Source organism: Pollicipes pollicipes, unplaced genomic scaffold (genome assembly GCF_011947565.3).
Source record: "Pollicipes pollicipes isolate AB1234 unplaced genomic scaffold, Ppol_2.1 Scaffold_6138;HRSCAF=7277_pilon_pilon_pilon, whole genome shotgun sequence".
Classification (NCBI taxonomy): domain Eukaryota; kingdom Metazoa; phylum Arthropoda; class Thecostraca; order Pollicipedomorpha; family Pollicipedidae; genus Pollicipes; species Pollicipes pollicipes.
The window spans coordinates 7294087-7308380 of record NW_023596818.1 but is presented as its reverse complement, the minus strand read 5'-3'; the positions used below and the strand labels follow the sequence as shown (position 1 = coordinate 7308380).

General features: G+C 57.5%; 1 protein-coding gene across 1 annotated transcript in view; it reads right to left on the bottom strand.

The window, feature by feature from the left end:
* Nucleotides 1–14294, bottom strand: part of LOC119106136 (striated muscle-specific serine/threonine-protein kinase) — a 75053-nt gene that overhangs the window by 38335 nt on the left and 22424 nt on the right. The window contains exons 4-6 of the mRNA XM_037229734.1: nucleotides 9325–9407; nucleotides 1175–1246; nucleotides 540–662 (exon numbers count right to left, since the gene is read on the bottom strand). Of these exons, the coding sequence (XP_037085629.1) occupies nucleotides 540–662; nucleotides 1175–1246; nucleotides 9325–9407 (278 nt within the window). The remainder of the gene's footprint in view (nucleotides 1–539; nucleotides 663–1174; nucleotides 1247–9324; nucleotides 9408–14294) is intronic.

Here is a 14294-nt window from a genome sequence, read left to right as displayed (position 1 = left end):
ACTACGTCCCTGAGCCCTCCAAAGGGCATCATAAGACATTTCTCGAAAATATAGCATTTAATTTATATATTAACCGATTCAGAAGCCCCATTGTACAAAAGTGACATTAAAGACCCAGAAGACCGATTACACTTCTACACCTTTAGCTTTGCTTGAACGTCAACGAGTCCTGCTAGCGACATAAAAGCCGAGATCGATAACATTCAGTACACTGAACCGACCGTCCCAATGCCTTACCACCAGATGGACTAGTTTTAAATAACCCCTTAAGCCCGACGCTGTGATGACCACCCCAGAGTTTGGCCCTCCGCGGCTCGCCGGTGCCGCCGGCCTCTCACCAGGCCCCCCCCCCCTCTCCCAGCCAAGCCTCTGACCGGGCCCCTCTCTCCCAGCCCAGCCTCTCACCAGGCCCCCCTCTCCCAGCCCAGCCTCTCACCAGGCCCCCTCTCCCAGCCCAGCCTCTCACCAGGCTCCCTCTCCCAGCCCAGCCTCTCACCAGGCCCCCTCTCCCAGCCCAGCCTCTCACCCGACCCCCTCACCTGCCAGCGACGGTTTGATGCTGGCGGTCTGGATGGACTCCCCCAGCAGCGTCTCGACCACGTTCTCCAGGTGACCCCTGACCTCTGCCGTCACGTGGTCGGGGTCACGGAGGGCCGGACCGCCTGGGGTGGGATGTTCTGAGGTCACTTGGCAAGCCGCCAGGGCGCGGAACAGCCACACCTAACGACAGCGGGCATCAGCTGGCCATGGCCTGTTCCGTTGCCCTTAGCAGAGTCATGTCTGACCGTTGTAACTCAGCATGCCAACACTTACCAGTCGCTGTTACTTGGCAGTACAGTGGCTGCCAAAACCGCGCTCTGATCAGGTCGTCCATGCACTTCGGAACACCTCAAAATGGTATTACATCATCGCACATGACACCTTGGTGGAAAGGTCATCGCAAGACCAATGTCGGGCGCTTGGCCCCCCCCCCCCGCCCCCCTCCCGACGATGCGCTTCCACGGCTGGTGCCAAACGAGTGGAGCACACGATCAGATTGGAAGTGCATGCGGTAGTGAAGTGGTAGTGTCGCAGTACGGAACAGGTGAAGAACCGGCGCGCCGCACGGGCCGCCGTCTGAGCCTGAGTTCGGTGTGCACCCCATCTGGCACCCACCTGGGGGCTTGGCACCCACCTGGAGGCTTGGGACGGGGTACGTCGTCGTGGCTCACCGACGGGTCGTACCCAGAGTCGTCCTCGCTATCCGCTGCGGGCAGGCGGGTCACTGGTCAGGATGACCTTGGGTGTCCGTTGCCAACCACAGGCAACGCCGGGGGTTCCGCGAACAAAGTGTCGGGTAAAGCAGTGCGTTTGACCCAGAAGTTCACACTAGTCAACAGCTTGGTGTTCCCACTCCGCACACAGTTCACAACAAATCAAGAGGGAAACTTCAGAACTTGATACCGGACGGATGGGCATAACGGCTGAACCGCGTCGCCCAGATTGCGGCCTGTCTCCCAGGCGTTGTGGAACACACGATTATTGAATTAGGATCTCAAACTCAACCAGGTATCTCTCAACCAGGCGTCCCGCAATCTGGTGAGGGAATGAGTGCGGAGTGCGAATGTCCCTATACGCCTTTTTGAATGCGTTTGGGAATGCATGCGTTTGCGATGGCGTGGGTGATTTCATTCGCGTCATTTCCAGGAGCCCCTCGCTGTCATTCCCTGCCGCCAATAGCAATGACACGAGATAAGAATGAAACATAAGCAGCTCATTCTGTGCCGTCTTTTCAGTTACGAGGAGGACATCGGTTATACGCCACGATACGAATACGTCTACTTGAAACATGAACACAACAGATGTGTATAATGGACGACCTCATTGACAACGCTTTGCTCGTCTTAGCCCGTAACTCTCTTGCGCTGGAAAACGAGAAATGGCGGCACCGATAAATCTAGCCTTACATTTCTTGTGCAAACTTTGCAAAGTTAGCACCATGGCATGCCAAGTCAGCTGTCTATGGCGTCATCTCTGAATGTTTCTAGGGTTGTTGTTACGGCAAACGTCTGACATTTCCGCCTGTTCATTGGTCATACATAACATGTGCCTTTGGTCAGGCAACTAGCACAGAACTATACTCTACAAACACATAGGCACTTCTGATAGGTAAATAGTCTTTTCATAGTGAAATCAGGTCGATGACCTATATAAATCCCGTTGGAAGTAAGATTACCACTCAGGTTAAAGCAGACCACTTTATACACTGAATCTGATTCTGAACACGATTATGTGCTTGCGTAGTCAAAAAAGTGCTACCTTTGCTCAGGAAAATGTTCATTTCTTAACTTTTGGTTCCTAAGTATTGTTTACCTAACCTGGCGGCCCATCGTTCGACTTCAGGAGGTGAAATCTGATGAAGTTTGACTTCTTAGGCCTTGGCACGGATTGGCACGGATTGGCACCAGCCTTGGCACGGATTCTTAAGTCGTGGCCTAGCTCAATTTTGAGTCGACTAGCGAGAGGCGCTTACTACCTTCTGGCCCATGTTGCCAGTAAGAAGAGCTCCCGCACGGCGAAGGTTAAGCTAAAGGCTTCCTGACCGCACGACTCAAGTGGCGGCTGACACCCAACGGCAGCACACGCAAAAACCGCCACCGTTCCCCCGACCTTCCATGCTTGGCTTCCCGCAGAATGTGGCGTCGACACTCCAATGACGAAATATGACAACGGCGCGGGGAATCAAGCAAAGCGCAGTATGGCGTCACACATCATAGCAATGATATCACAGGGTAGAACGGAATCAAACCAACGAGACTGCTGATATGCAATCAGGTGAGTGTGAGACATCCAAACTGCGGTGTTGGCCGCGTTCGATCATGGCTGATCTAGTCGGAACCGGGGACGTTTATGACATCGTGTGCAGCCACAGGCCTAACGCCCCCCCCCCCCCAAAAAAAAGCAACTGCGGATGCTGGCGTGGCCGCGCGCGCGAAGGCCGCGCGCGCGAGCAGGCGGCACAATCGCGCGGTGCATCCATAGCACGTACGCACGTACACACACAACAATCCTACAATGTGCATGTTAAGCGGCCAAGGCCACCAGCGAAGCCGGGGCAAGGGGTGGCGGCATACAGCACATGTGCCCTGCTGCTAAACGGGTACACAAGGTAACGCACGGCACTGGCTAGGAGGATGTACGCGGACCCGGGGTTTGCTCCCGCAAGGTAGCATTCAGTGGCGAAGTTACGGGGGTCGCACGGGTCGCGGACACGACCGTGGGGAAAGCCGCAACGCATTAAGTTGTTTCGTTTCTGACCTTAGGCGTTCACTTCAAAATTGTGTTTCTACGCTTTCTTTAATTATTCAGAATTCCTTCCACATTCAATCTGGTATTACTACGGCTAACACCATTTTTCCTTTTCCTCCTCCACCATTTTTTCACATAAAAATGGTTAACCATCAGCTACTCAAACGTATGCCTCAAAACACGAACCACGTAAATGAGGGTGAATGGTTTCATTCAAGTCGGTACGACGCGACATCAGGAGCCTGAGCTGTCGGTACGACGCGTCATCAGGAGCCTGAACTGTCGGTACGACGCTACATCAGGAGCCTGAGCTATCGGTACGACGCGACATCAGGAGCCTGAGCTGTCGGTACGACGCGTCATCGGGAGCCTGAGCTGTCGGTACGACGCGCCATCAGGAGCCTGAGCTGTCGGTACGACGCGACATCAGGAGCCTGAGCTGTCGGTGAGACGCGACATCAGGAGCCTGAGCTGTCGGTAAGACGCGAAATCAGGAGCCTGAGCTGTCGGTAAGACACGGTGTCAAATCCCGTCATCCGAAGCCCTATAGCAGCAGCCGGTCCCGACTTGTAGATGAGTCGATACGGCTGGCCAGCAGCAGCACAGGAGGCTTCTCAAAGCGTAACAACAGATCTGAATTTCTACAAACGCGCGACTGCTGAGCCTCCCCCCCCCCCCCCCCCCCCCCACAGTGAGCGTAGAAACATATCTATTGACGTCCGAGCCACAGCTGTTCTTGGGACGGAAAAAAGTTCGCGCGGAGGGAAGAGCCAATAGTTTTTTTCTCATGGATTTCTTCATCAAAATTAACGACACTATTGTTCGTGCCTACTCATGTGATTCCGTGCAGCTTGAAAGGCATGGTCGACCACTTCACATCTCGAATGTTTTCACTCCTTCAAATTATGTGTCTAAAATTGTCACAGCTAAAACATTATTTTACAAAACTATGATGCAGTCCACGATCGCATGTTTCACACCGATATGCGGAGATGAAACCGCTGCGAAATGGAACGTGAATGGGCATAGCTGACGATGGATAAACAAAGACGCTACGGCACGTGCCGCTACAAAAAGGTTCCGGTAAGTGCGCCTGACGAGCCATACAAAGCTGCCCAGGGCCCAGGCTGACGAGGGCATAGACAAAGTTGCGGGCGGACAACTGAAGTAGGGAGCTTTCACGCCAAAGATGCTGCTGGTCCGTGAACGTTAGTCACAGTCAGTCACATAAGTCACAGCCACAGTCACGTAATTTACAGCCACAGTCACGTAAGTCACAGGCACAGCCACGTGTCACAGTCATGTAGGTCACAGTCACAGTCCCGCAAGTTGCAGTCGCAGTCACGTAAGTCACGTGAAGTTAGAATCTAGTCTCTTTAGTGCATAAAAATGAGTAAGAAATCCTCGATATAAATTCGCTCATTTATATACAAAGGACACTTGATGATCGTTGCACCCTCTCGCCTAAAAACATAAGGGGATGCTACAGGCTCGTTGCATTCTTCTTTGATATCGAGTTTCATCAGCGTTGACAGGTATTTCGCCCATACCAGTTATCAGCCGTGTATATTTATCTAGTGCACACAGTAACCACCTCAACGTGTGCCTGCGTTATACCCGCGAACGGATTACCTGGTGCGCAAACCAACCTCTACACGGTGTAATCGTGTTCTACTCGGAAACGCAGTTGCCACCTGCGGGTATAGAACGAAGTAACACACAAACGACGCAGACGCGAAGACAATGCCCCGGCGGCGCTCGCCTCCCCAATTCTCCGCACGACACATGCCTCAGAGAACGGCGGTCCCAGCAGGCGGCGGGGCGTGAAAGTCGCCTCGCGAACTTCGGCCACACCCAGCCGCCGGGCGGGAGAGCGGACCGTCGTGTCACACACCCCGCCCCCCGACACAGCCTGAGGCTACACCCAGCCGCCGGGCGGGAGAGCGGACCGTCGTGTCACACCCCTCGCCCCCCGACACAGCCTGAGGCCACACCCAGCCGCCGGGCGGGAGAGCGGAGCACCGTGCCACACCCCTCGCCCCGCCCCCCGCCCCCCCCCCCCCCCGACACAGCCTGAGGCCACGCCCAGCCGCCGGGCGGGCAGAGCGGACCGTCGTGTCACCACACCCCGCCCCCAGACACAGCCTGAGGCTACACCCAGCCGCCGGGAGGGAGAGCGGACCGTCGTGTCACACCCCTCGCCCCCCGACACAGCCTTGAGGCCACACCCAGCCGCCGGGCGGGAGAGCGGGACCGCCGTGTCACGCCCCCCCCCCCCCCCCCCGACACAGCCTGAGGCCACACCCAGTCGCCGGGCGGGAGAGCGGACCGCCGTGTCACGCCCCTCGCCCCCCGACACAGCCTGAGGCCACACCCAGTCGCCGGGCGGGAGAGCGGACCGCCGTGTCACGCCCCCCCCCCCCCCCCACCCCTCGACACAGCCTGAGGCGGCGGGACGGGGCTGGCCGGTCCGGGCGGCGGTGACGGAACGTGTCGCCACAGTCGGCGATGTTGTCATCCGGGCGCGGTCCGAGGTGACAGCGGCCCGGTCATTTGTCGGACAGATGACGCCGGGCCGCGCCGAGTCACACATGGGCGGAGAAGACGGACACCGGAGGAGAGACACAGGCGCACACGGCGGGAGAGACGCGCACGGGAGACAGCCACACACGGCGGGAGAGACACGCACAGGAGACACAGGTGCACATGGCGGGGGGAAGGGGACGCGCACGGCGAGAGAGACACACACGGGAGACACAGGCGCACACGCGGCGGGAGAGACACGCACAGGAGACACAGGCACACGCGGCGGGAGAGACGCACACAGGAGACACAGCACACGCGCGGGAGAGACGCACACAGGAGACACAGGCGCACGCGGCGGGAGAGACGCGCACAGGAAACACAGGCGCACACGGCGGGAGAGACGCGCACAGGAGACACAGGCACACACCGGGGAGAGAGACACGCACAGGAGACACAGGCACACACGGCGGGAGAGACACGCACAGGAGACACAGGCGCACACGGCGGGAGAGACGCACACAGGAGACACAGGCGCACGCGGCGGGAGAGACGCGCACAGGAAACACAGGCGCACACGGCGGGAGAGACGCACACAGGAGACACAGGCGCACGCGACGGGAGAGACGCGCACAGGGGACACAGAAGCAATATGACGGGCAACATGAGGTTGCCAGTCCATGTGCGTCTTTTAGCGGGTTTACGAGTGACCTTTGTGCACCCATTAAGGCCAAGTCCAAACTACTGGTTTGTACTAAGTTCACAGGTGAACGATGTAAATGACGATGTGTGCATTGAAAACTGCCTATACGTCAACGTAGACGCACATGGGATGTCGGGAGTATGCGTAACAGCTTCAGACGGGCCATGGATGGGAGACACAAACGCATACATGAGGAGAGACACGCATAGGGGAGACACACACGCGGGGGGAGAGACACAGAGGCACAAAGGAGGGCTGGAGCGCAAACGAGAATCAGAGAATGTCAATGGATGGGGGACAGAGTCGTATGCGGGAGGAGGGGCGAGCACCGCTGACACACACATACGGTAGAGTGGAGTGTGAGCAGGAAGCCCGCGTTTCATGCTCGCGGACGGGCGAGGGAGCCAGACGACGTGCGTACCTATCATCACACGCAGCCACGCAGCCACGCGCAGGCGCTCAAAACCGCCACGTCAGCGCATGATGCATGCATGTCTGCATGGAGGAGAGGAGCGTGCAGAGAATTTCACAACAAAGATGACAAAAACCACCACTAATGATGGCGATTAAGTGATGCTGGCTGACCAAAAAGGTAAAAGGCAAAGGCGAAAAGGGCCAAGGGTCCCAGCAGAGACAAATAGGCTGAGAGCATAAAACACAGAGGATAATACACGGAACAGACGGACGGACACGGACACACAACAAACGGAAAGCTGACAGCCAGAGCGGAGGCTGCTGGAGATCATATGCGACCGTTTTAATGATGGACACGATCCTCGCCATCAGATGAGCTCGTTTACCGGGAGAAGACGTCAGGACGTGTAGGTCGAACCGCGCCAGCAGCAGGGAGATGAACACGCAGATGGCCACGCCGGCCCAGAACAGCGGCACCAACAGAAGCGCCATCACGGGGCGGGCAGCACCACTGGCGAGGTGGGTCACCTCCAGACGACGCGTCACAGCGCCAGGCACCAGCGTCAGTGCACCAGGCACCAGCGTCCGTGCAGTGTAAGTTGGCACCAGCCCGCGACAATCGCTGAAGGAGCTGATGCCCGAGCACGTGATACGATACGAGTCTGCACAGATCTTCGATGACGTGTCCAGGGGCAGGCGACACCGACGCCCCAGGCTCAGTGTCGCCTCGCAGGTCAGCACCGATCACCAGCACCAGCGGCCAACTGCCGGCCGGACATCAAGGCAACACCACCTCGCGACGGTCGCTGGTGCGCTGGACCGAGTCGCCAGGCGCTGGGCTGGCCAACTCGCCAGCGGTCAGCGCTGTCCCAGCTGGCGTCCCACTGGCCGGTCACCAGACGACAGTCGCCGCTCCACCCCCGGGCGACACTGCGCCGCGCCGATCGCCTGCGAGCCGACTGCCTCTCCGGGCCGGCCGTCCCCGGCGCTGATCGGCCCGCACGGTCCGAAGTGAAACCCGCCGCGGCGCCGGCATCGACCGCGCCGACGCCGCACTGACCCGCACGGCAGACCGCGCGCCGACCCGCTGCTAGGTACACAGGCCCTGGCACGGTGCACCGACGCCACAGCCCGTGCCAGCCACGCCACGGCGCGCCTCCGGGTGAACACCGCACGCGGTCGGGGTGACGGCCGTCACACGACGGTGGCGGCACGCCGCGCCTCCGACGCTCGGTGTGCCGGCGCCGCGCGCTGACCGGCCTACTGCCGCTGACCTGGCGCGGCACAGGGGCGGCCGCCTCCGCGCGTGATAAGCTGCCGGCCCGGCCCGCGCGCACGACCTCTATCGCGCCCCGCTCGGGACGAGCTCTGATAGCGCGCCTTTTTCCGCGCGAAGGATAGTGGTCTGATTGGCGCGGTTTTTCGGTCATCTTTGATGCGGGGTGACCGCCCAGGCCAGTGATGCAATTCTTATCGTTGATGTGAGAGTCGAATAGAATTGGCGGCATCGCTTGATATGTCGTGCAAACTCAATGTTATCCAAGCTATTCTCTGAGAAATGATAAACGCTAGAAGCCCTCAACTAATGTGATAAGAAATAAAGATACTAATCACGCCTATGGCAAATATCATAAGAGCACGTAAGTTTGACAACTGTGCTAATTCAGTACACCTAGTATTTATTTAATAGCACTTCTACCTACTATAACTCTGGGAGTCGTAACACACAACAACAAAAGCGAACATTGGTGAGGGGCTGGTGTAAGGCTGTTTTCTAACACAGCAAGTTCAAGCGAAGAAGGACTCCGTGTAGGTAAATGGAACCATAGCTATTGCTTTGAACCTGTTGCTCGACTGCACGAAGCTTGCAACTCATACAGCCCCAAAGAGGAACCTAGACAAGCAAAGCTTGCAATCCGAATCTATCACAACATCACATAAGAACAGACTGACCAGGATGCATTTGTGGCACAAATGTTCTCTATACACCCATCTTCGCCTCAGGCCCGCCATCCGCTTTGTACACGTGCCCTGGGTTGCAGGCTCAAGGCGATCTGCATGCCCCGTTTCCGCCCACCCCAATCAGCAGGGCATGAGGTGCGAAGCCCTGAACCTCGCGACGCCGCCCCCGCAGCACTCGCGGGTCGCTGTTAGTCAGGGGTAAGCCCGGCCGGAAACGTGGTACTCAGGTGCTCGCCAACTTCAACGGTGCAGAGAACACGTGCTGATAACGGCGCTGACGTCTTGACCTCAAACGCCCCCGACTTTTAATTATCAGTCCCGCACATTCCGCCGGCCCCAAATGAGACAGCGGACCGGGAGGCGGCGACTTTACTCGCCCTGTCAACCGACTGCTGTAACGGGTCATTTACGCGGCTATGGCGGACGGCACTCACAGAATCGGGAGCCGGTCGAGGTCCGTATGCTGACTCGATGCTTCAACTGAATCTCAGACAGCCACTTGTTGGCCTGCAACTCCCTGTTGAAAGACCACCGGAAATCAACGGGCGGTAACGAAAGCTTGCAGGACAAAATAGCAATGCAATTCAAAAGAGCCGGTTATCGGTGCACAATGGGACGCAATTGCATAAAGCACATCACGCCTTCCATCACAGAGTGACGACCATATGTGCAGTAATTGTACGTAACAGCTCTACTTTTGAGAGCTGAAACCCAGGAGCCGGTGCCGCAACAGCTTTGGCCATTAATGACTTCATAAACTTGATTTCATGTAAGGTGAGTGCATCACGCTCACACCAGAGCACGGGCCCACAAATCACCGAGAATCCCACGCTTCACGACTGCGGACGACCACCGGCGGGCCCAAGAGCCACCACAACTGCGCGGCGCGGTCGCGGAACGGTTGCCGTCTGAAAGCAGCCGTCACAAGGCCGAGCCAGGGTCTAGGGCCGGCTCAGACTGATCACAAGGCCGAGCCAGGGTCTAGAGCCGGCTCAGCCTGATCGCAAGGCCGAGCCAGGGTCTAGAGCCGGCTCAGGCTGATCACGAGGCCAAGCCAGGGTCTAGGGCCGGCTCAGATTGACCACAAGGTCCAGCCAGGGTCCAGGGCCGGCTCAGACTGATCACGAGGCCGAGTCAAAGTCCAGTACAAGGGTCAGACCGATCACAAGGCCGAGCCAGGGTCTAGTGCCGGCCCAGACTGATTGCAATGCCGATCCAGAGTCTAGAGCCTACCCAGACTGATCACAAGGTCTAGTGTCGGCCCAGACCGATCACAAGGTCGAGCCAGAGTCAAGTGTCGGCCCAGACTGATTGCAATGCTGATCCAGAGCCTAGAGCCGACCCAGACTGATCACGAGGTCCGACTCGGACCGATCACATACCCGAGCTAGTCTAATGCTGGCTCGCACTGATCACAAGGCCGAGCCACAGTCCATTATCGGCTCAGAGTGATCACAAGGCCGAGCCAAAGTCTGTTACCCGTCCAGACTGATCATAAGACATAGCAAGTGACCAGCACCGACTCAGATCACTGACGCAGGTGGATCACAAGGCCGAATCGATCACAAAGCTCCTTCAGGGCCCAGTGCAGGCCCAGCGTAGTGCTAACAACCAGGGACTAAAATGAATACCCGCTGACTAACGGGCAAGGCGAGGTATCGCGGTGCCCAAAAGCAGCGCGGAACCAAAGTCCCCGTTGAAGCTAATGATAACGGCATGTGAGCAGGCATGAACTCAACACTCAGAGCATGTAACAAATACTCCTTAGTCCTATCTGACCACATAGTTCAAGAGGAGGCCGAAATGAGTGTACGTCACGAACAGCACTTGCACGGGCAAAGTATTCCGGTAGCATAATGAGGTAAATGAACTGTGTCACAGCCCACGAAGTAAGCCGAGTTTGAGCAATGAATCACCCATGAACCTGCATACTTCGCCGGGTAAACACCCAGTCACTGATCTCCCAAATGCAGTCATGCAGACACACAGCCATAAGCATAGGCATTTCCTACAGCTACTTTGATCCACAAGACATCAATTCGGTCAACCACGTCATGTCACACACATTCGTTCACCCAAACCGTCACGCCGGTATAAAGGCACACAGATGCATCGCATCGTCACAGATCTATGCACAGCTACCGTCACACCGATACGCAACCGCGCCGTGGTATGCGCACACGCGTCCATAAAGACGAGCCAGCCATGAAGAGACGCCATACAAAAGTGCGTGTCATCGCAAATGCACAGTCCACAATGAATAGCGATAATCCACGAACACATCGGAACACACCCACACTTTCCCATGTCGCACGGCACGTTTGTGTACCAGTCGCCGAACTGCTCTTGCGGTGCGGGGCACGCAAGTTCCACCTGCGTTGACATCCAGAGCCAAGCGTGTTGGCACGTCTGCACCTTCAGGGCACGCCCCAACAACCCACACGGGAGTGGTCACCCACCCTCAACGCACACACTGGAGACGCACAGCACCGCGGCAGTGCGTCGGGCCTGGTGGGTCTCGCATACAAGCGCCCCTCGCCGAGCCGGCGGCACCGGCTCGACACCGGCGCCGCCTTCTGCTCGTATATGTCGGGCGGTGAATGACCCCCCCCCCGCACCTTGAGATACACACACACTTGTCCGTATGCTTATCACGGCAGATTCCCATTCAAGTAAGGTTGACTTTACGCGGGATCACGAGGCCACGTGTCTTGTGATTTTTGGTATGCGTGCCATGCGCTACATGGAGATTTTGCGCGAACTTTGGGCGCTCGGCGGGAAAGCAAGTGACTCCAAAAGAAGCTTTGTGCACGCCGTGGATAGCCTGTACCGCGCTGGCGTAGTTAACAGGGACACATCGGGGTAATCGGGGTAATCAGGGACATCGGGGTAACAGTCCGATGCTGGATCGTCGATCTACAATAATTCGTGCGTTTTGCGTATCCAGATATTGATTGTAATGCACAGCATCGTGAACTCCAGTGAGAGCTGAAACGAACACCTTAAAAACGACAGCGAATGCACACCAAGTTGTTCGCTGAATGACGCACACGGACATCTCAGATGTTTAGCGTTGCCAGGTCTCCCACTAATCTCTGCAGGAGGATGAAACTCTTCGCTAGGGACAGTCCAGCCCGCTGCTCCGCACGCGGCCTGTTAGCGCACGCTTGTCCACCGGAGACCGGACGCCTCTTCCAGAGCGTATGACGTCATAACCCGGCACATACATAGGACACACGCCAATTGGGCAGCAAGCCCAGACGATTATTCCCCCCACGAAGGTACTCCTGCCATAATGGCCTGCCACCGTGACACCCAGCAAGCAGGAGCGCATGGCGAATCCCCCAGCTATCCTTAAGAGGATAACCAAAAATACTGTGTTTCTCCGGTTATCCTCATGGAGTCGCCCGGTTATCCTCCTGAGGATAACCTAATAACAATGAGGATGCCTGCCCGGCTCGCCCACAGCTGGACCGCGGAAGCGAAAATGAGCTCGCGAGTCAGTGCGGACACCATGGCGCAAGTCGTACGCTCGTAAACGTCGGCTACGGTCGTTGGTAACATGCTTCTACGGTGCGCATTCGTGACTGTCGTTTGGGTTTGATGAACTCCGCTCCTCGAGATACGGCAGGGCTGAAAGAGGGCTTTCACAGAGGTGGTACTCACAGATCACTTGTTATCCCGTCTACTCTCCTGTAGATGGGATGTCGATGAGACTGCTATCCTCACTAGACGTCAGCGAATATCCGTGTTTCCCACGGCCTACATTTCATATCGCACTGATGAACGATCAATATGCATGCAGGCTAATTTCGACAGCATTTTCGTGCCAACAGTGCATGAATCTGACCTCTAAGGTGACGTGATGTGTCTATTTAACGCGGCAGACCAAATGCAGGTCGGTGATCTGTCCGAGCCTGAGCGACCAGCGATGTGAGGCCCGCCTTCCCCGCCGCATCGTTAGATTGCTTATCGACGCATGTAACTACTGCGGCCATTAGTGTCGCAGCCTCTCACGTCTGTCGCTGCGTGGAGGCCAGTGAACTCGTCCCACTCACGAGTCACGAGCTCGTCGTCTCCCACACTCGCCTCTGTGGCAACCGCGCGGTGCTGATCGCTCACATCTGACCTCCAAAGCACAGGTCGCTCGCGCAACTCGCGCCCGCACGCCCTACCCTCACGTCACACCGCTGCTACCCCTTCCGCTGCACTCACGAGTCGCAGGTGTAGCGGAGCTCCTCCATGAGCTGGCCGGCGGGTCACATCGGGTCAGCCCGCCGGCGCGGCACCGCGCACGGACAGCGGACAGCGCGGCGGACGGCGCGGACACGACCGGACAGCGCGGCGGCCGGCGCGGACACGGCCGGGCGGCGCGGCGGCTGGCCGGTGCGGAACAGCGCGCTGGCGCAGCATCAGCCGGCGCCGGCCGCCGGCCGACCACACACCGGAAGCGGGTGGGCGGGGCCGCGCGGCGCACGGCGGCCGCAGCGCGCCGGCCGGCCGCCGGCCCCGCACACACCCCCGCACGCGGACACGCCGACACACAGGCAGACGCGGACGCACACTGGCACGCGCAGCCTGGCGTACGTGGACGCCCCGACAGCGCGCATGCTGTGAGCTAACCGGACACATACTGTGAGCTAACCAGACACATGCGGCTGCAGGCGTGCACGTGCGACCGCTCAGCCGCAAAGACCAGCTGGTGCTACGAATTTTCTTAGAGAGCGACTTGTTGGAGGCTACTGCGGTGCAAAATGTAACTGATTGATTGGGTTTGTTTTAAATTGAGCTTGGTTGAGTACAATATATCCTGTTTGACGTCAACTAATGACGATGCCGGTCGCTGTCTATCACCCTACCATTTCACTTCGATGTGCAACCATGGATGCGGGAGAGGGGAGCAGTCTGTTCCAGCAATGCCATCCACACGTTTCGCCGTTGTACGAAACATCAATCACATTTCCATCTACACGTGCACAAGGCAACTTTTCTTATTAAAACACGACTTGGGCTTATCTGCGCTGGTGACGACCACTTGACACGGAAGACCGGTGCGCGCCGCAGGCACGCGGTCACAGGTGCGCTTCTCGGACAATGAAGGTGACAGAGCCTGCCCCTCCCCTCCCCCTCCCCCATACGCGGGCTGCATTCATGCTGACGCCATCGGCGGGCTGTGACGTCCTTGTCCGACTGGCGTGGGCTCCGAGGAAAACGAGGTCACGTATTTATCAGGCCGGGATGCAGTTGTCAACAAGCGTACTGGCTGTCGTTGTCAGGGAAACTGTGTCAGACTTTTTACGACGGAACTATTCTCTTTGCTGGTGGAATAACACAACGAAGCAGGAAAAAGGACGCTAACAACGGAAAAAGCGATTGTATCTCCTCAACATTCGCTAATCGCCTG